Source organism: Coturnix japonica, chromosome 7 (assembly GCF_001577835.2).
Source record: "Coturnix japonica isolate 7356 chromosome 7, Coturnix japonica 2.1, whole genome shotgun sequence".
Classification (NCBI taxonomy): Eukaryota; Metazoa; Chordata; class Aves; order Galliformes; family Phasianidae; genus Coturnix; species Coturnix japonica.
In genome coordinates, this window is record NC_029522.1 from 23,153,264 (window position 1) to 23,174,819 (window position 21,556).

At 41.2% G+C, this 21,556-nt stretch overlaps 2 protein-coding genes and 1 long non-coding RNA gene across 3 annotated transcripts in view; 1 reads left to right on the top strand and 2 right to left on the bottom strand.

Annotated features, from left to right (window-relative positions):
- Positions 1-6,590, bottom strand: part of LOC107316860 (cytochrome P450 27C1) — a 20,232-nt gene extending 13,642 nt beyond the window's left edge. Inside the window, exon 1 of the mRNA XM_015868842.2 lies at positions 363-6,590. Coding sequence (XP_015724328.1) covers positions 363-665 — 303 coding nt within the window. The 5' untranslated portion in view covers positions 666-6,590. The remainder of the gene's footprint in view (positions 1-362) is intronic.
- The window catches only part of LOC116653672, a 16,408-nt gene extending 303 nt beyond the window's left edge, over positions 1-16,105 (top strand). Inside the window, exons 2-4 of the long non-coding RNA XR_004307944.1 lie at positions 43-599; positions 6,589-6,701; positions 14,048-16,105. This is a non-coding gene — a long non-coding RNA (uncharacterized LOC116653672). The remainder of the gene's footprint in view (positions 1-42; positions 600-6,588; positions 6,702-14,047) is intronic.
- Positions 7,753-21,079, bottom strand: ERCC3 (ERCC excision repair 3, TFIIH core complex helicase subunit). Its single transcript, XM_015868685.2, has 15 exons — positions 20,986-21,079; positions 20,701-20,906; positions 20,347-20,583; positions 20,080-20,129; positions 19,141-19,276; positions 18,785-18,949; positions 17,571-17,775; positions 16,454-16,768; positions 15,464-15,648; positions 15,127-15,329; positions 13,360-13,456; positions 13,000-13,117; positions 11,441-11,559; positions 8,866-9,018; positions 7,753-8,505 (listed from the first exon to the last, which is right to left on the bottom strand). Exons 1-15 carry the CDS (start codon positions 21,002-21,004, stop codon positions 8,371-8,373), a joined length of 2,343 nt encoding a protein of 780 aa, XP_015724171.1. The 5' UTR covers positions 21,005-21,079; the 3' UTR covers positions 7,753-8,370.
- Between the last annotated feature and the right edge of the window lie 477 nt (positions 21,080-21,556).

The window sequence follows — 21,556 nt, forward strand, 5'->3', positions numbered from 1 at the left end:
CCGCCAAAAGTGCGGGGGAAGCACAAGCCCTTTTTCCCTTAGGAGCGTGGCACACACCTAAAAGCCCCCAAAAAGCGTAAACGTGAGATAGGGGAGAGTTGAAATCCTGTGTGCCGGAGAAGAGGTCGCCCCACATGTACAAGGGGAACTCCCGCACAACCCGAAACAAAAGTGCTAAAGCTCCGAGAGCTGAGGGACACGGAAACTGAACGGGGACCTCCTTGGCCTCGGCTCTTTCATAACAGCAGGAACGCGGCGATGCGGTAACGCGGCGATTAGGCAACGTTTTGTGAAGGGAAAGAAAGAAAAAGGGTTCGGTAATCCGGCGTGAATAAAACCCGAAAGAACCAACTAAACCCTACCTGGATCTCATGAATGCGGCCGAAACCGTCCTTCCAGAAGAACTCATAGAGATTGTAGAGGGTGTTGGGTCCGGGCATTTCGTGTAAGCTCTTCACCCTGCCCAGCTGCGGGTTGGGCTCCAGCAGCTCCCCCGGCCGAGCCGCTTTGTTCCCCGCTCCGCTCCGCACCTCCAGGGACTGACCGCCCGACAGCCCGGCCGCCTGCTGAAACCTGCTGGCAAAAAGCGTGTGCTGGAAGTAAGTCCTCTCGGCTTCAAGTGTCTGCTTGTATTTCGTTGTCAGGACTCTCGTGAGGAAAGACATGGCTTTATTATTATTATTTTTTCCCTCTTTTTTATTCTCTTTTCCCCTCGCAGCTGCTTTTTATTTGGTTGCTCTTTCTTCGCTGCCTGCTTTAACTTGTACAAGCAGCACTACTCCAAACTCTTACTGCATGAGCATCAGTTTACACAGACCATTATTTAACGCTCCCTCCCCTAGGGCTGGAAAAGGGGGGTGGGTCTGGGATGAGACTTGAATAGAACGAACCTATTATTTCGTATAATTCAAATCAGATAACTTTGCCCATTAAGCGTGCAGTCCAAGTTTACTTTTTCCCCTCTTTCCCCAGTTGCGTTGGCAAAATCTCACACGCGGATTATCCCAACTTTCTCCTTCATTAAGAAGGTGAGTTTGGGGCCTTTTTAATCTTCTCCCCCCTCCCATATGTTAGAAAACACAGCGTTTTGTTTGAGAAGTTCTCTTAGTACTATTTATCATCCAATAACATATATGGAAACGTTCCTACATTCACAGAAAACAGCAGTGGTTTTCCACAGTAACATTACAAACTTATTACAATATCCAGAGATGTTATTTGTGTTACGGAGGGGTAAGTTTGTGAAACCATATACCTTGTGTCTTTCTTTTAGCAGAAAATATCCAGTACCTTTCAACCACCAACAACCTTCACTCAGCTTCTGCTTGATTCAGCTCTACAGGTCTATAGTCACACACAGAGAACTTGAGCTCCAACCTGTAGATCAGCTTGTTTTGCACAGTTTTGAAGCCCTTTGTTCTACCTTCATACCCATTTCTATATTCTTACAGAAGTACTAGTGATATTCACAGAATTACCAAGGTTGGAAAAGACCAAGAAGATCATCCAGTCCAACCAATACTTCCCAGTTAAATCATATCCCCCAACACAACAATATTCTGTATAAACTTCAGTAGCTTCAGAAAGGGTGCACAAGAGATCCAGCTCAGTTACACGTGGATCAGGAGCTCTGGTAAAACCACAAGACAGAGGAAATTTTAAGGCAAGATCTACATTTCTAGAACTTACTTTCCCAGCAATTTAGTCATGACTAAGTTTAGTGAGCTTCAAAGTTATTTGTCTTTGTTTTCCCTATATCCTCTATGTTTTTTGTACATTTATATTTGGGCACACTAACAAATTAAGATGTGTGTACATGCTTGATGAAGAAAGCCCACCTCCCATAAGACATCAGTCTTTGTGAGCACAGCATTAAGCGATCCAGGAATAAAATGCACAGGATAAAGAGCCTCCATAAAGTACACACTTGTTTAAGCTAAATCAGTGCCTCTAAAATAGGCTTCTATATATTTAAAAAGGTCAGGAGAAAAGCAACATAAAAAAATTAGAAGCTTTTAAAAATGATAAATAGATGTGGTTGAGAGAGTTATTTCATGTGGTAAAGATGAGTGCCAGAAGCATGACACGGATATACACATCTTTTGTTAAGATGCATATCAGAAGAAAAAGAAATAATAGGCTTAGTTTGCAGCTACAAATGTCCCGGGTAGATTTTCAGATAGCAATGCTACCTCAGATGTCTCTGGGTTCTCTCGCACATTTCAGACTGCCAAGCTACCTCACCACGTTATGTAATTGCTCCCACTAACTTTGGATGAGCAGATTTGATACACATCTGTTGGGCGCAGACTGGGGGTTTCACATTCTAGATTACCTTTGGACTTTCCCATCTGTCTATGTATATGCCTGGTGTAGATATGTTATTTCTTTAATGTTTGTCTGAAGATGGTTTGGGAGACACAGTTACTTACGAAATAAGTGGTTCTGGGGGAAAAAATAATAATAATAACTAAAAAAAATCAGGTAGATGTGATGATAAACTTGTTCTGACTTTTATAAGTGAAAGCTAATTCCATGTCTTGCTTATAGACAGCGTAGGAGAGAAAAAAAACAAACCAGAACAGGGAGTAGCTCTTAAAGCAAATAGTAGATGCACTAAGAGATACCTGTAGGGGGATTTAAAAAGAACAGGAAGATGGACAGTAGTCCTAAAGGATGGACAGCCTAAACTAAATCAACTAGATTACATTTGCCATGTTCTAAGAACAATATCTGAGATATTTAAAGCTACTGAATAACCAGTGATGTCCCTAGATCGTAAATCAACAAATAACATGAAAACAGCACGAATTCACTTTACCAGAAACACCGGTATAACCCCATAGCTATACATAATAAAGGTTACATCAGAACTTTAGAAATAAATTAGGATCAGTACCAGAAACTTAAAAGTCAATTTTGTTTTTAAGTTTATGCAGTAGCTCTCCAGCTTTAACAACTGATTTTCAAGTTCTAATCTCTAGATGGATGGAGATAATATATGTTCCTCCTGTAACTGCTTCTCACATCTATTAATATGGTAAGTATTTCCTACCAGTCTCACACCATCATGTAAAGCAGCTGCTTCTATTCATACACTAGTAAGAAACTCAGATATACTGTACACTGTAGGCCTTCAGTCTTGCAGCTGGCACTAGCTTTCTCTGCTTGTACATTTTTGTAGTTAATTCCATATTTGGGCATTTGGTTCCCTCCCCCCTACCCTTCACTTCACAATGAATTACCTCTTCTCCACAAAATTAATTGTAAGAGACTTTTTGTAACCAGCCTGCTTGAAAAAGAGTTCCAGAAGTTTTGTCCTCTAAGCACTTCATCAGAACAGCACCTAGTTTTTCTCAGAGGAACTTCTAGAGGTGGCAATAGTCCCAGCACAGGAATCACAATAAACCTAGTTTTAGGAAATAAAAAACGAACACCTATATATATATTCTCTCTGCTACGTGGATAGACTTCTTAATCATTTATTTAAAGATCATGTTCAGAGGCTTAGAGGCCTGTACACTGCAGCTTGTAATAATAACAGATGGGTCACAAAGTAAGCTATCTAAAAACCCCAGTCATATCATCATCTTATAAATATGTTTGGAACATGATAGATAATTGTAGGAGGTTTGTTAGATGGAATAGAAATGAAGATCTGCTAGTAGATACAAGTTCAGATAGACTTTCACAATAATGCTGTTATACAATAACACTGTACAGTAATCACAGAATAACCTGAGTTCAGAGGGTCCCATAAGGATCACTGAGTCCAACTCCTGGCTCCACACGACCACCCAAACATCAGACCACACATCTGACAGCATTGTTGGGATGCTTCTTAAACTCCAGTAAGCTTAGCACAGTGACCACTTCCATGTCTGACCATGTGGTCAGTGAAGAACCTCTTCCTGATATCCGACCTGAACCTGGTCATCAATAATTATCAATAATACTATGGTGTATGGTACATAATTACTATGGTAATCTATCAATACAGATACAGTCTAGTTTTCCTAGCTAAACTATTGAAAAATAATATTTGGAATTATAAAAGCCAAATTATTCTGTGGTTAAACAGTGAAAACCAGGAATGGAATACTTAAGAATGTGAGTGATTGTGTGGGCTACCACAGCACTGAATATGTAATTACACTATTTTCTTCTCTTTGCTGTGCCAGATAATAATTTGAAAGTCAAACAGAACCACACAATAAGAGTTATTAATGCATTCATCATTGTTTGCTGCTTTACCACCACACTTTGCATCCTTACTACAGCAGAATCCAATTTGGAGGTCAGAATGACCAACTACATGTTCAATAATCAGCATCATCAGTAAAACCCAGAGTTATGCTCCAAGAGACAAAGCTGACATAAGTCTCCTAGAGCAGACTAGAAAAAGATAAAGAATGAAACTTACCTACATTTGAGAGAGCAGCAGCACGTTTCACATGCTCTATGGTAAAAGCTCGGCCTGTGGAAGGATGTGCATTGTCTGGTCCCCTTTTCCATAGAAATACAGTCACATGTTTCCAGTGGTGTCAGAGAAACAAGGAATTCCCACAAAAAAATGGTGAATGTAGCTGCAGTAACATAAAACTTGTTCATTCCAATCCACGTAAGCCCACTGAACCGTAAAGGAGAAGTTATGCTGTCAGCTCTAGCCAACCAAAACACATTCATGTGACTTGGAAGATTAACATTTTCTCCTACTTCCACAACCTCCCAGCACATGAATTCATCAGACTCAACAGAAACCTGAATGAACATACAGTTCTTCAGATTTAAGCCATGACTTTTGTGCTAGTCTGTCAGTCTGCTGATTCTGAAAAGTTGTTTTATGTAACTAGTCAGTTTGGACATCTTTTATTTCAAACCAGTTGGAGCACACGCCTCTTCCACAGTAAAAGTGCTTTGATTTTAGTTAACTTCTGGTATGTAATGGTATCACTAAACTAAACCTGACTATTGACAATTTAAGATTGCGTATTATTATTGGAGGACAGCTTGCCTGGAAATCCACTCACACTGTTCTCTCAGTCTAGACCCCCTGGTGGGGTCATATTTAACTGTACTTTGTTACCTTCACTAAGTTATTTCTAAATCCAATTTAAACTTGCCCTCCTCTTTGCATGAACTCCGACAAAGTTCATCTGAAGCTTTCTTTGTGTCATAATAGCTTTGCTATTCGGATAGTGGTTACATTATCATCTTAGCAGGAATTCTGTTTTCTCAGAATTATTTTCATTGTTCAATAGCCTTGGCTATATCTGGCTTGTAATTATTTGAACAGTATCATAAATGTTGTGCTACATATAAAACATTCCAGTGTTCAAATAGCTAATGCATCTAAAGGCATCTATGGAAGCAAAAGGGAGGCATTTAACTTGGCCCAAGTAACACCTTCAAGTAACACGATAAAGAGAGGTCAGAAATGTCAAAAGGATGAATAGCTGAAGCACCGAAATGTCAGAAATTTCAGCAAAAAATTTCAGTGCAAATTGAAGCGTCTTTTCACTGACAAAGCCATGCCATTAGTCACGGTTTGTGCTTCTTCTGACCGCTCTTAAATGCATATTTTGAAAGACCTTTTCAAGTTGTGAAATCATTTATTTGGAATTCTATATGCTTTCCAAATCCCCATTATTTTTTCCTGAGAAAAGGACAAATTTGAACTTAACAAGCATGACAATGGAGGTATTGTAGGTAACTTACTCATGAAGCAGCTTTAGTTTAAGAGACAAATGTAAACTACTTCTCTGTCTTTGGTTTCATCTACCATACGGTAACTTAAAATCTTAATCAAATTTGGATAAAAGAACACACAGATCCAAACAATCAAACCTGTCCCAGCATCTGACAGCGCTGTGTATTATTTACTATTTAACGCTTCAATAAAAAAAACATAAATCGACTGCAATAAATAAATGATTCAGCTCTACATGTAGATTTCTTGTAGCAGGTATAGATCCTTATCCTGTCTAACGGTGTACCTGAGAAGTAGTTGCCTTCAATTCCCATTTTTAAGTTCTTCAACAGGTTGTAAAAAGGTACCACTAGAAACTGTGAGCATCATGAGGGCACAGGAAACCACAGAGGAATAGAAACAGCATCTATTGCAGTACTTTGCAGAGCTGAAATGCTGTTGGAAACTAGAACACCAATGTCACTGTGTCCTTATAGTCCTGTAAGTCATTCTAATGAACAGCAGTACTCTTCAAGCATTAATCCTTTCACAGACACTTGCTGACTTGCTGTGGGGATGAACACAAACATGAATTTCAGTACTGTAGACTGCCAGAACCACAAAGAGAATAACAATTCCATGAAGAAGTTAGAAAGTGCAAGTTTTCTCAGTAAGGAATTCAGCCGAGCTAAGGAGGTGACCAGGAATAGAGTATCCTGAATTATGTCCAAAGAAATTGCACTTCTATTCACGACTTCCAAGAAGCAACACACTTACCCTAAAGTTCACCTGCTTCTGCCACCGCTCAGTCTGAAAACACTTTTGCTATACAAATTCATGTTATTTTTGCCTCTCACTTAACGAGAATTCAGGATATCATCAAGCTGTATCATTTGCAGGTGTCAACGGTTTATCAGGATCCAGAACTGCATTGCACTTTGTTGGCTGCTGCTAAACAATGCAGTGTTACACCAGAATACTCCTACAGGGATACAGGCAGCATCTCGGAAAGGTACGTACTCAGAAGTGTAATGGCAGAAAAAAAGGGTTTCCTTCACATACTTCCTCAGGACAAGCTCAGAGATCTCAGACATTTTGTTTCTGCAGTTTGTGTAACAAGCAATCTCACAATCCATCTGCACAATAAAAGCACTGGCCAGCAAGCATCTGATAAAGAACGTGAGCGCCTGACTGCAACTTTAGAGAGCTAGGGCCCAGATTCTTGGGATTCAGGCCACAAGGCAGTGAGAGCCCACCACACACTGTGCAGTTACTGTGACACATCGTGCTTGCAGCCTCCCATACTGCTTCAAATAGATACCTGTGCGACAAAACTCAGTGCTGAGTTCCGTAGCTGAACAAGATAGCTTCATTTCCTACAAAATGGCACTGCAGACTAATTCTGGATCAGCATGTTGTGCCCGTTGCATTTGGAGTCATGCTTTAGAGAATTGTTAATGCATGCCGTTGGTGAGGAACAAGTAGTTTTTCTTAGCAACAGATTCCTGTCTGGAAGGCAGAATTGAGTGAGTATATTACAGCGTAGATACAAGACAGCAACTGTTCTATACTAACAGCACATCTGTTTGCCACCTGCAGCCACAATCATCTGTATGGAATAACTACTGCAGTAATTCTATCAAATTACTGATCTAAACTGAACACCAACACGCCATTACTGGAACATGGATTCTTACCTCTTACAATTATTTTTCTTTGCATAATGTTGGAAGTACTGCATCCCACATAGACCATTATTTAGAGTAAGATCACTAGACATCACAGCCAAGATTTGCAGAATACCGCATCACTGTTCTAACCATTAACTGCTACAATATTAAATTGAAGGGTTTTGTTTGTTTTTCATGAGTGCTCTTTACCAGAAGTTTCTCCTACCTCTCCACACATTTTCTAGAACGTTACTGTATTTACTTCCTTCATGCATCTGCCTCCTAGTCACTGGCAAGTCAAAACACTCTTTGATCCAACAGTAACTTCTACAGTGACACTGCACTGTTTAGCAGTTATGGTTTTATTATGTAACTAATAAACAGAACATAAAGAACAAGGGAAACAGCTTTTATTTCAGAAACATCTCAACAGTAGCAACAAAAATAAGGGAAATGGAGCACAGTTTATTTGTACTTACGAACGCTTTCCTCTAGTTTACTTTCTCTTCATCCTGAAACTTTGAAATATTTCAGCCAATTTGGTAGGATTTTAAAACAAGTTAAGTCATGGTTATCAACTAGCCCCAGTTGAAAAACATTATGTAAAGTGCTCCTAACAAGACTCAATAACTTTTGTTTAAGCAATTTAAACATCAGTGTTTTGCTAAGTAGACAGTAATCAGATAAATATTTCTAACATCAGTACAAAGCTCATATACAAAACCTTTCCAGAATTCACCTGAAAAAGTGTCTTCAGCCAATAAAAATAAGATCTGTTCACGCTGAAAACCAGACAGGTACAGCCAGGATCCAGTCACTGGATAATATATATCTCCATGATGAGATTTAGTTCTTCTTTCACATTCAATCACAAGAACATAAATGTTGCTAAACAAAAACGTGGCTATACGGATGCACACAAAGATGCCTTTTAGAGGACCTGCCATATTTTTAGTTGTGGAAAGATGTACATAGATGGACAGTTCTTATAGAACGCACACATGAAGGACATCACTTCCTGAAACGCTTAAATAGCGGGTGGATGTGCTTATTTGAAGACGCCTTACTCCGAGATGAGTGATATTCCATATAAACTGCATCATCTGCTCCTGACATCGAGCTCATTGTGCCTGTACGACGTGACATCTGTAAATATGGAGAGAAAAAACATATGCTTACAGTGTATGATTAGACAGCTCAGCTCTCACCTACAGACCTTCAGACCAAAAAGCCTTCAAAGCTGGTATTTATTTTCCTTAAAGGAGAATTTCTACTAAGAAAGTAACTGCCTATCAATGTAAAGTGGCCTTTTAGTTTCTGCCCTTTGGGTATGTGGAAATCAGTGAATTAATTAGTCAAGTGCTAACACAACTTAAAAAAAGATACGTTTTCCAGTATTTTACAAAGACACTACGGCATCAGTGGTGGCCTCACATTCAGAATTCAAGTGGAATGGTTCTATTCTACTGCAGTTACGGTCTTTCTTTTCAAAGTATTTTTCATTACCTGAACTGACTTTGAACCATATTCTCCAGCAACAACCTCCTCCTCAGCATCTAGGTCAGATGCCTGTAGTACTTTCTGAAGAAGTTGCTGCTGTTCTTCTTTGGTTGAAAATGAAAGTTCTTCTTCTTCCATGCCTGCAAGCTTTGTTATTACCTAAGAAACAGAGCACAGTAAAAGGCAGGGTTTTTGAGCTGTTGTTACTTATGGTGCACGTGCAAATGTATCCTCCACCCCACAATCTGCTGTTACATTCTGTCTGGAAATGCAGTATCTCTAGACAAAGAACGCACGCCAAACACTGTCATTCCATACCAGCTTGACCAGGAACCTTACTGGAAGGCTGACTTTACGCTTTAACTTCAGGTTTTGTTCAGTGTAAGAACTAGTCCTTTATATAGTATAAAGTATAATCATGCAAAAGTACTTTGTATTTCATAAAAATAATCAATTAGCTTTGCAGACACCAAGAATTTTAACATACACATTTAGGAATATTCACAATTAATTGTTAAGAGACTGCACAACAACCTGCAACAAATGGTCAGCAGCATCACTGTTGTCAGTGGCAATTTCTAAATTGAAAAAAATGTATTTCTCTAAGAAATATGCAGTTTCAAGAATCTATTCAGAGAAGCAACTTGTCCTATTACATGAACAAATGAATTCTATGATTCCTCTTGTTGCTTATGAAGTACATGTGCTATGATCACCTCAAAAACGAAATGGAACCCAGGAAGAACTGCATTAGCATGTAGTTGTTCGCAGTTGTTGCAAAACAGTGCCAGTGTATTTCATAAAACAGAAAGAATTTCCACTGCATCGCAATTTTTTTAAGCTGTTGAACAGATGCCAAGTTTAAAGTCATCAGATTCTTTGACACAATAAGTTCTTCTCCAGTTGGTTTAAAATTCAATATATCCTGCATTCAATCTCAAAAAACCAATACAGTGCAGTAACTAAACTTTGGTTAGCAAACCAAACAATGCCTAAATAACTGAGGCTCCAAGCAGCAAGTAGTACCGACAAGGCTGTATAAAAGAAACAAAGACAAAACATGTGATGTAGCAACCAATTATCCTAATTCCCTTTTGCTGAAAGGCAGAGAAATGAGCGACTGATAGATGAAAAGAAGGAAGTCCTAGAAGAAAAATGCAAACTTTTACCTTTTTAAGAGAGTACCAATTTTTTAGTAGTATTAGGCATCAGGAATAAAAATTCTAAAGGAAAAGATAACAGCACTGAAATAATTGCCTAGAGATGAAGTAGAGTCACAAAGGCAAACATCTGCCGGGAATGACATACACAGTTGATTCTGGCTTGTAATGAAGAAACATTAGATGGTTTCTTCAAGTTTCTTCCAACCCTATTATTGTTCAATGCCAGCTATGACTAAAGCTTAAAGTTCAGCAAACAGAAGAAAACAGACAATCTAACATTTTGTTACTAATCTTCAAACAAAGAACGTTCCAGTACTGGGCAGCTAAAAATTCTGCCCCAGACACTCAGCTGCCATTTGCACTACTTTTATTCCCTTGAAGTCCAAACTCCTAGGACTAAGTCTTCCTTGCAAAATAAAACTCTTCTATTTTAACCTCTTACTTAGTTCTACAATCCGAGACTTACACTCAAACAAAAGCATAAGGATTTCTCTTTCATGGCTATAGCCACATAGACTCATCTGTTGTAATCACCTGCAGCTGACTGATCTACAGTTTTGTCAAGGTACATTCACTACAAAGCAAAATGAGGCTTTTACTTGCAAAGCCAATGACATGTCTGTTCTGATGCAAAGACCTCTTCAACTGGGCCACTGATAACAGAGCAGTTTAGTTCAGAGTACCTGCAGTTCATACAGGTTTTATCTCAGAGATGCCTCAAAATGTACGTATGCCTCTAATGATCTTCAACATCTACGTTCAAGTGCAGTCTAGTACAGGCTGCTTGCTCTTTCCCCTTGTGCAATTTGTGGTGTGACGCATGGCCATCTGGATCATCGTTTGTCTTTCACGTCACTGTCACCACTGCTGAAACACACCACCCACCACCTCACTGTGCTCACATCCACTGTTTGGTCTCCATAAGTGCTCAGCAAGCTTCAGTGAACGTCAGTGGGTGCCATTTTTTCTGCATGGAGGAATTCAATTCCACACCTTTGCTTTGTATGCACTTCCATGTCAAATACCATTTTGTCAGACTGCCCCTCTGCTGCCATCTGTCGCACAGCAACAACATGCAATGTTGTTAAACAATACTGGTGGGAAGATTCAGCCTTTACTGCCACACCACCAACACCCACCTCTGATGTTGTGGGCCAACATGATAAAATAGGAGGCATTACTTTTGGATCTGCACTCATAGAATACTCACTTTCCTAAAAGTTGCATTAAACTACTTGTATCTACCCTCACAGTAATACAGTTAACAGAATAATGCTGGAAAAATTTTTGCCTCCAAGCAAAACCTTCATCGATACATTTCACAACTGTAATTCTTAAGTATCTCACATAGCCATAAAATGAAAGAATTAAAGTTATATCCATGGGCCACAGTTTCATCATGAGAAGGGACAAATTACCTTGAAGCTATAGCCTTGATCCACGAGAAACCGTTGTCGCTTTGTTGAATATGCCATTTCCTGCGTGTCTTGGGATACGAGAGAATAAAAAAAGGCATTGTATTCCTCTGCAACCATGCCTAGGAGACAAAGCCACCACACAGTTAGTTCCATTTACATCACCACAACAAAGAAAAGAGGACTAAGTTGTAAAAATAGGTGTTCAAATAAGAATTATCTCCACAAAGTCAATCTGTAAAGTGTATCTTAAATACAATCTGCATCCAAACCTTACGTAAACACAGTGACAAAGCACAGCACATTGAAATTCCTACTCTTGTTCATAATAACTTGAGCATAGGAGATGGAAAAGGAAATTGAGACTAACCCAGTCATCTGGCACCCTGAGAAGAACCTGCTACTTAACCAGGCAAAACAAATTACAAGAAAAAATCATGTACGTAACAGTTTGCACACAAATGGTAAGAAGTCAAGGACAAAGATGGTAATAGATGTCAAAAAAATCAAACAGAAATAACCCAAAGTTAGTAATCTTTCTGCATTAAAACGAGGATAAAAGGATAAACCAGCCTGTGCATTTAATTTTCTTTAACAACAAAAAACAACAAGGAAATAAACCAATCAAACAAATAGGCCCACCAACCTTATAGTTATTTGATCTACTCTCGAATAGCACTGTGTTCTCTTGCAAAACCCAAGGTCTCACTAACTGTTCATTCACTAACACAGGCTTTGTAGGCATTTTCAAACAAAACTTCAGCCACAAGAAGTATAAACTGCACAGAAAATAAGCTTTGCTGTTTAAAACGGCCTTTGCTGAACTACATCAAGACAGAACCATAGAGTGTGCTTTGGTAGGAAGAAAATTACAGATAACAGCAGCAATTCTCCTCTGTATGAGCACAATAGAGAGAGACTTTCCATCACATGAAAACAGGTGGGAGAAAGGGAACCCCAAATTCTGCTTTCATCAGTCATTTTCCCAACAGCCAAATGCAGAACTGAAGCACTGTAAATTTATTCTCCACCTGACAGTTATCAATAATTTCCTCTGAAATATGACCACTTCCTAGGGAATACTCGTTCTATCTAAACTAAGTGCCAACAGGCTGCAACATAAACCGATTTATATGCTTTATTCTAACATGGTTTATACAAATTCACAAGTTTAGAGGAAAAAAATAAAAGGAACAGCAAATGCTTCTACTAATGCTATGCTGATTTGATACAAGCTGATCGTAAGTTCTTAAAATAGAAAGGGGCGAAAAATGCTACTTTGGCATAGTAAACCACTGTAACAGGAGGGGAAATAAAATGCAAGGAAGTATTTAAGAAAGAATTCAGTTCTGGTTAAAAAAAAGTGGAGAAAGGAAATAAGAGATGCTGCAAGTGAAAGATAAAATGGCATCCATATTACAACAGAAAAGGAAACCCAACAACTACCTTCTTACTCATGATACTGAAGTTTATTCAGTCTATGTTTCAGTATCCTAAACAGTTGAGTAATTATCTGAATGCCGTACTGTATTCCAAAGAGCAGAGCCCAACAACTACCTCACCTTTTTTGGCTCTCAGTACTCGCCCCAGTCTTTGAGCCTCCTGTCTTCGAGATCCGCCGTGGGATGAAATCTGGATCAGAACATTGGCTTCAGGTAGATCAAAGGATGTGTCACCCACCTGCAAAACAGAAGCGGTGTCTGAGCAGCATCTTATTTCCATGCATCACCAACAACAGCTTTGTACAAAGGACACCTTTATTAGTTGCAATAATAGAATCACAGTATTATCAAGGTTGGAAAAGACCTAGAAGATCATCTAGTCCAAATAAATAAAACGTCAAATGCCCAATGTGTGTGTATAGCATGTTCTTAGATAAGGTTCACTCTGAAGATGAGTACAATAACACACCGCATCCTCACCTTTGAAATGAAAATGGTGTTGATTTTTGGATTGTGCTTGAAGTTTTGTAGAATTTGCATTCTTTCTCCTTGTGCGGTAGGACCATATATGTATGGTCTGGAAAAAACAGAACACATGCAAATTAAACCTATTTACAGTGTCTCATTTATTAACAGGTACTAAGATATCATGGCAGGGAGCTCATTACGTGGTGATTTAAACATATTAATAGCTCGAATGGAAAAAACAGCATGAGCTACGTGACTCTGGATGGCAGACTCAGGACAGAGTAAAAACTGGCTTAATAAATTTGAGTTCTGAGGCCTCAAAAGTTAAAGTCAAAATAATTCCTGTCACGTGCATGTTCCGTTCCCTGCTAGTACCAAGGGAACGGGATGGGGTAGAGTAGGAGCTGGTGCAGCAGCAGTCACCAGGCAATGCCAGTTTCCCTGCACTGGTGAGCCCACCAGCCCCACATGTTTGAACCAGGCAGTGGAACCAACGACCAGCACAGCCAGGCAGACACAACCTGGGCTACTACTGCAGCATCCAACAACCAATAATTCCTGCCACACCCAAACTAGCAGTTCCCTTTTTATGCCCAAAGCCAACTTTGAGCATGTCCATGGCAAACTACGGTTAGAGAGCTTTTCTGTTATGATGTTCTCTTTCATCTAGCACTGCAACTCCTCTTTCTATCTCTTACAGCTGTATAAACTGGAGATCCATACAAATCACGTGGGAAGGAGAACCGAGTCAAGAATGTGAAAGGCAAGCACCTAATATTTCTTTAGACAGTTCTCCTGCTGTACTTCTGCAGCATTTCCCATACTTACAAACCGTTAGGTTACTTTGCGAGCACCCTTTCAGGCGTGTGCCTTTATTAAAGGCTCTTGCTCTGCGGAGCACTGCACACTGCGAGCAACATTCCAGAGGCATCATTACAGCTAATCTCTGTCCAGACAGATTTAAAACATGATGAAAGAGACCACGGGTGTTGGAATTCATCCAGAACTACCAGCTCTGCTGTGAGATGCACACTAAGCCACAACAACGTGGCCATTAAACTAGAGTGAAAAGCAATCACTAATTTCGGAAAGCGCAGAAAGATTTGTTAGCAGTTGTGCTGAGTACTGTCAAAATTCAATAGATGTGAAATCATACAGTCAAAATGCCCCGCAGCTTCCAGTAATCAACACATCATTTGAGCTTGTCGCAGAAAGCACAAGGCCAGCTCCTATGCTTATTTTCCCCAAGGAGCTGCTGTATGACTTGATCCTCACAAACATTCTCCCTGGTCATCCCTTCCCAAGCCACTCAAACACATTGAGGTTTAACCCCTCAGTCAACTCTAGTCACAATAATTGTATAGACATTTAGGGCAGACGATCCTGAAAGATCCCCAGTGCACATCTGAAAAGATTCCTGACAGAGAGACAGGAGAAGCTACAGTCCATTATAGAAATAGCTCTGAAAAGATTTCTAAAGGCTCCCTAGTTTTGCCAAGTGGCTTTCAGTAATAAATCAATAAATGGAGAAAGTCAGATGAAAACCCCTCTGAGCCAAGTGCTAAACAGAGATTCTTTTCAAACAGTTCTACAGTGGAATTAATGTTCCAGTGCCTATAAAATCCATTCAAAGAGTAGTTTCCTGAGCTCCTCTCATGTGAGAATTGTAGTTGAAGTATTACAACTAATGTCTAGAGGTTACTAAGATCTGTAAGATCACAAGTTGATTTTCCAGGAAGGAGGAAAGCAACAGCATCATCGTTAGCACTGAACACTTACTTCCCAAGTCTGATGGCGTACTCCTTCAGTGCAAACACATTGTCAGCAAAAACAATGATTTTATCATTCCGTCTCTCGTGAAACTTAATCAGGAACTGGCAAGCTCGAAACTTATTTGGGTTCATGGTGTACAGCAGTATCCGCTTCTTTGTTTTGATGGCTACGTATTCTCTGTAAAATTCAGGTGACATTGGGCACCAAACCTAGAATTAGACAATTTACACAGAGTAAATCCCAGTTATCCACTTAATTCCACTGGAAATTAAATCTATATTAAAAAATTAAAGCTATAAGCATGTTAAATATACACCAGTAGTACTGAAAAGCAGAACATCACCTCAGCACATTGGACTTTAGCAATGTAGCCACTGTTCTGCAGCTCCATCCAGTTGGCCTCATAGAGCTTTGGTCCAATCAGGAAGTTCAGATCAACAATTTTATCATCTTCTCTGACCAGGGTGGCAGTCAGTCCCAGCTTACAATGAGCTTGTACAATAGTGAGCACACGTCTGAACATTTTTGCTGAGAAACACAAGACACACTTTCTGTTTACTTTCCCGAACGGGTTTAGAATACAAGCACTGCAATCTTACAAGTTAAAAAAATCAATCATTAACTCCTAAACACAAAGCAAGAATGGTCTTAGGAATTATCACCCCATTTTACATACACTTCTAACAGTATTCTGTGTCACGGCAAAACTTCACATTGATGTCAGCTTTAGTTTGCACCTTTAATGTACTCTAAAAAACCCTTTTGCATTTGTATTACTTCCTGCTTCCCAAGAAGAAAAGTAATAGAGAGAGACTTATCTTAGCCATGTTGTATTTCATCAAAAGATGCTAACACAAGAACTCTTGGCTGACTTTGCCACATTCAGGACTAATATTAATTTCTAACATTTATCTTTTGTATTGTTTCAAATCCTGTTACCTTAATTTTTATGAAATGAATAAAAGTGAAAGAGCTGCACCAGCAACGTGCTGCTTGGTTCATCAAAGTCTACCCCAGAAATCCATCATTTCCAGTAGAGACCAAATTATATTCAAGTTAAAACATGACAGCAGCAAAGAAGAGCTGGGTGGTACACACTGCCAGGATAACTGCACAGACACTCTAATAGCACATCACTGCTTCCAATAGTCTGCAACTACAACAGCTATTTCTGGACAGTTACTACTACTGTTATTCAAATTTAATGGAATAGAAATAGACAGTAACACCTAAGCCTACAGTGCAATTGCATCTCAAAACCAAAGATGGCATATTAACTCCTGTACGTACATACAGTACATACAGCATGAGGGTCTGCACACCATTTACTTACCAGGAATAGTGTGCACTTCATCGAGTATCATAAGGCCCCACTCTCGACTTTTAAGCCACTCCATTACTCTCTCTGCTTCCCAGGATCTTTTAGTCGTGTGTCCCAACATGGAATACGTGCTGATAGCAATAGAGCAGTCAATGGGCTTATCTTTGGCATCAGAGGTGAACCGACAGATCTGACTGTCATCAATGGTGGACCACATCTTGAACTGTGCTTTCCACTGCTCTACAGACACTGCAGAGTTACCAAGGACCAGACACCTCTTGCGGACAGTGCACGCTGCTGTCACTCCAACTAGAGACTTGCCAGCACCTGTGGAAGGAGCAATATTCATTATGGGTATCATTGGAATAGAAAGAAAAAGAGTGAAGGACAACAGTTGTGTGAGGGAATATGAAATCACACTGGATTGCCCACCACGTGCTGTTGTCTTAAGAAAATCATCACAAACGCTGCTTTTGCCAGTTTGAAGCAATCAGACTGTTTTCTTCATTTCAAATATGGGATAAATTCCAGGTGGCTACAGAACGCTTCTACTAGAGGCCATCCCCCATACAGCCCCTGCAAGCAGTGTACGTTATACCACGTAGCAAGTCCTTATGTCTTCCCATTCCTGCTTCAAATTTCCTCCATCATCCCTTACACACTCTTTGAGGCCTTCCTCGTATCTCCTGCACTGCCACAAGCAGTCTCCCATTCTCTCCCTCCTTAAATGCTTCCCATGGGTTGTCTCAACCTTCTTGCTTGCACCCCCAGTTCCTCCACCTCCCCGTTTTCACCCAAGGATGAAATGATTCCAGCGCCAGCAGTTCTACATCTCACTGGAAGATCAGCAGAGCTGACTAGGAGGGCACAAAGAAAAACGTTAATGGTGATCTATCACAGCTATTAAGGAACTCTTCAGCCACTAGAGAAACAAAACACCCTCACCGCTCTCATCACCCACTTGCTAAAAGCCATCAGGATTTGGCATACTTGTACCCAGATCAGTCCCTATTACAGTTCGAAGCCCAAGCAGCTGTCAGATTTAAAAGTTACATTATTGCAGGCAAGTAAAGAACAAAATCTCTAAGGAAGAAAACCCTTAAAAAAAATAATCAATGCAGTAATTTACCACATGGCAAGACAATAACACCAGATCTGGCTCGTCCATTTCCAAACATCTTCCTCAGGCTTTTCTCTTGATAGGGTCTGAGGACAGCTGTAGGTTTCAGATCTATATTAATATCAGGATTCACAGAATCATTTCTGAAATCATATTCTGCCAGCAAGGGGTACTCCAAATGGATACAACGCTTCTGAAGTTCTTCAATCATCTCCTGAGGAGGAGACAAAGCTTCAGCTGCTAAATTCTCCACATCTGAATTATTACATCATTTAACAATTACTGATTACGCAGTGCTACATGAAGTCACGTTTAATTTCACGCTCATTAAGTCTGCATGAGTTGAAGTTGGTTTCAATAACTTTGTGACGACCCACCTGCTCCAACATTTGAAACAACAGCCCGTACTACAGAGAGCTATTTTGACAGATGGAAGTGTGAGACACATTCATCTGAAATGTGTTTCTCATCTGGCAGTGACTGAACTACACTCTGAAGCCCTGCAACAAAAAAAAGCTCAATAACAAACACAATAAGTCCCGTGTGCTGCATGGAAAGCCCTGCCAAAGCAGCACACCTGTAATAGGGAAGAACTTCATACCCTGACAGTGCAGTTACTCCACAATGACAGGTTGATTCAGTCACCAGAAGTTGTTTCCAGTTCTCAAGTACTTCTTTGGTTATGATAAAAGTTCTCCTTTCATTACTTCTGTCTTCCCCAGAAAAGCATCATTAGAATCACCATGCAGCAACAAGACAGGCCTTACAAAATTCCTCTGAGGGCCAAGTCAGGACTGTGCTCTGACCTCCGGCTTCTCAAGCTGGGAAAACAGAGCCACCAAGAGCTTCCTCTGTAAGTATCAATTGTGAGGAAGAAAAGCTCTGAAACTAACAGCAGATTTACTCTCCACTGAATCCTCATCAGCCCTGCACAAAGCAGCATCAAGCCGAGCACAAACAGAACCTCCCTGAGCTTCTGGAACCTCTCTAACTTGTGAATGACTGCACTCTGTGGGCAGAGAAAAGAACGTTCTGCAATCTGCTCACTCTGTACCGGGAAGGAATATCCCAAGACTTTGGAAGGCAAAAGGAAAGAAACATTATTGGCTTCCAGTGACCTCTTACGTTAAACAAGGAACCACTAGATATTATCTCTTACACCTATTAGAGTCCAGGGCACATCCCCTAAAGCTACACACGCTAAGAAACAAAGGTGTTCATGCCTGCTTGACTTCAAAAGACACTGTCTGTGTTTCTTCCTCCTCCTCCTCATCTTTGTCCATCTGCTCATAAAACTCATATAAATCAGCTGGGACATCCGGCTTGTTTTGAACATCTGCTTCTTGTGACGTGGATGGACCAAAGCCACTTTCACTGGACTTGGAAATCTGAAAAAGACAGAAAAGACCAAAAGATTCGCTAGAGATGCTCCCCAGGACACTCATTGAAGTGGGGTTCATTAACAGGGCTGACAGGAATGAAAACAACTGCTGACATAACTAACGCACAATAATGATTCCAAGCTACCGAGCAGCTTATCTCATATGAATTCCATCCTTTTAAGACACGCCGCACGTACCGCTGATTTACTTGTGAATGTCTCTGTAATGAGCTCCGTTTCTTCACCTTCGGCATTTCTCAGGCGACAGTCTTTAATAACGTGGTCTTGCAGAAGCTGCTGGATGACATCAGGATGGGTACTTTCCACAAAATACCTACAAGAAAAGGACAAAAACTCCACATCTCTACGAACTAATTGATACAATAACTTACAGAAAAAAGCAGTACGTGCTTAAATCTACAGCCCAGAAGCACTCAAATGTAACAATCTTCCCTCCTTCAACTTAGAACCTTTCCCCCTTGTCCTTCCACTATCTACCCATGCAAAAAGTTGATTTATCTTCTGCTTATAAACTCCTTTTAAACACTGGAAGGCTGTAATGAGCTCTCCCCGCAGCCTTCTCTCCTCCTGACTAAAAAAGCCCAGCTCCTTCAGCCTGTCTTTGGAAGAGAGGTGCTCCAGGCTCCCCAGGGAGGTGCTTGAATCGCCATCCCTGGTTGTGTTTAAGAGCCGTCTAGATGTGGTACTTAGGGATATGATTTAGTGTAGGGTTTTTAGAGTTAGGGTACTGGTTAGGCTGCAGTTGGACTTGATGATCTTCAAGGTCTTTTCCAACCTAGGTAATTCTATGATGGATATCTTTGTTGCCCTGCTCTGGACCCTCTTCAAAAGCTTGATGTCATCCCTGTGTTGGGACTCCAGACCTGGATGTTATGCTTCAGATGGAGCCTTACAAGGACAATCGGCCCCCTCACCCCGCTGGTCACCCTTGATCCATGCAGCCCTTTCTCTTGCAGCCCTGGATATCACTGTCCTTCCAGGCAGCAAACACACGCTGCTGGCTCACGTTATGTTTTTCATCTGCCAGGACCCTGACGTTCTTCTCAGCAGGGCTACTCTCAAGGGTTCTTGGCAGATCTCTTCATTCACACCAACTATGCCAAAAGCAGCTTTTACCTGTTGCGTTTCAGCACCAGCTTCACCTTCCCATAGCTGACCGTACAGAGCTGCAAAAAGACAGCAGCAGTCATTAGGAATAGAACACACCAACATTTATGGAGCTACATACAGCAGAGAAAGGGAAAACGTAAGATAAAAGTCTCTGCTCTCTTATAACAGAATACAGTAAGGTGGTAAAACATTGAGCAAAAGAAAATGTATATAAAACAGCAGTAATGCAGATAGAGCAGAGCGTCAGATGGTGTTACATCAATGCAGACTGACCTTGATGAACTGGATGATCCCCTCTGGCACGCCGGTCTTGCTGAGTTTCTGCAGGTACTCGGTGATGTCGCTGGTCTGCAGGCCCACACTGACGGCAGCGTACAGGGAGTATGCGGTCAGCTTGTACTCGTGGATGTGGGTCGGTCTGCACACGGGCTCAGCAATGGCAACTAGAAAATCCTGGGCGTATTTGTAAACAGGAGAAAAGGCTTCCAGGAAGATATGGCCGTCAGGAGCCTACAGCGACACAACGAGACGCCAGATGAGGATTCTCCTACAAGGTTGTGCTGGGGGCTCCCGTGTTTAGGTGGGGACGTATCACTGTGTTGCGTTCCGCCCCCGCCCCGCACGTACCACCCAGAGCGGCCGCGAGGCGCTGTCAGCCTTGAGCGGCATCTGCAGCCGATAGTCCTTAGCGCCGTACTCGTCCAGCTTAGCGCCGCTGTCCTCCACCTGCTTCCCCGCCGCCGAGGGCACGGCCTCCTGCGAGTCCTTCCCGGGAGCCTCATCCTCCTCCTCCTCGTCGTCCTCGTGGTGCCGCTTCTTGCCCTTCTTCTTGTCTATAGCACACCGCGCCGTTACACGCCCGCTCTCCGCCCGCCGCCCCCCTCCAACCCCTCTCCTCCCGGCCCCGCTTACCCCGCTCCTTCCTGCCCATGGCGGCCGACGGAAACCTCGGCGTCACATCCGCACTAAGGCGGGGAGAGAATAAGGCGGGGAGTGGTAATAAAGACAGAAGGCGGAGCGTGTTGTCCCTACAGCGTGTTTAATTGATCGCTACGTACAACTCGTGTCCGGTTCGGAAATACAAATACATCTTCGAATGGTTTAAAAACGAAAAACTTAAAAAAATATTCTGAACATCAGCCAGCTGAAAATATATTTATCGTCTAAATCATCTCTCAGAGCTTCATAGAGTTCATTACCAGAACGAAACTGCGCGCCCTTAGAAAACAAGGCCGTCGACATGTAGAAATGAAACTGTGGAGTAAGATCAAGATACAGACATAGGGATACAGACATACATAGGGATACATACACACACACAGTTACAGGGCAGGGTTCTGACCCTTATAAGACCAGCTGCCCACCCCAGGCACACACATCCCTCCTTTAAGCTCCTGGTTTGACACCCAATTGCACCAGCAACACCATTATTAACAGCAACACCTCCCAACCCCACACACCCAGCAGTAGTACATTGCACACA

Excerpts from the sequence above, each read along its gene's own strand:
- ERCC3 (XM_015868685.2), bottom strand. Across the intron at positions 15,330-15,463 it reads CTAAAGTCCAATGTGCTGAG|GTTTGGTGCCCAATGTCACC; the intron begins GTGATGTTCTGC and ends GTCTAATTCTAG. Across the intron at positions 13,118-13,359 it reads ACACCATTTTCATTTCAAAG|GTGGGTGACACATCCTTTGA; the intron begins GTGAGGATGCGG and ends TCTGTTTTGCAG.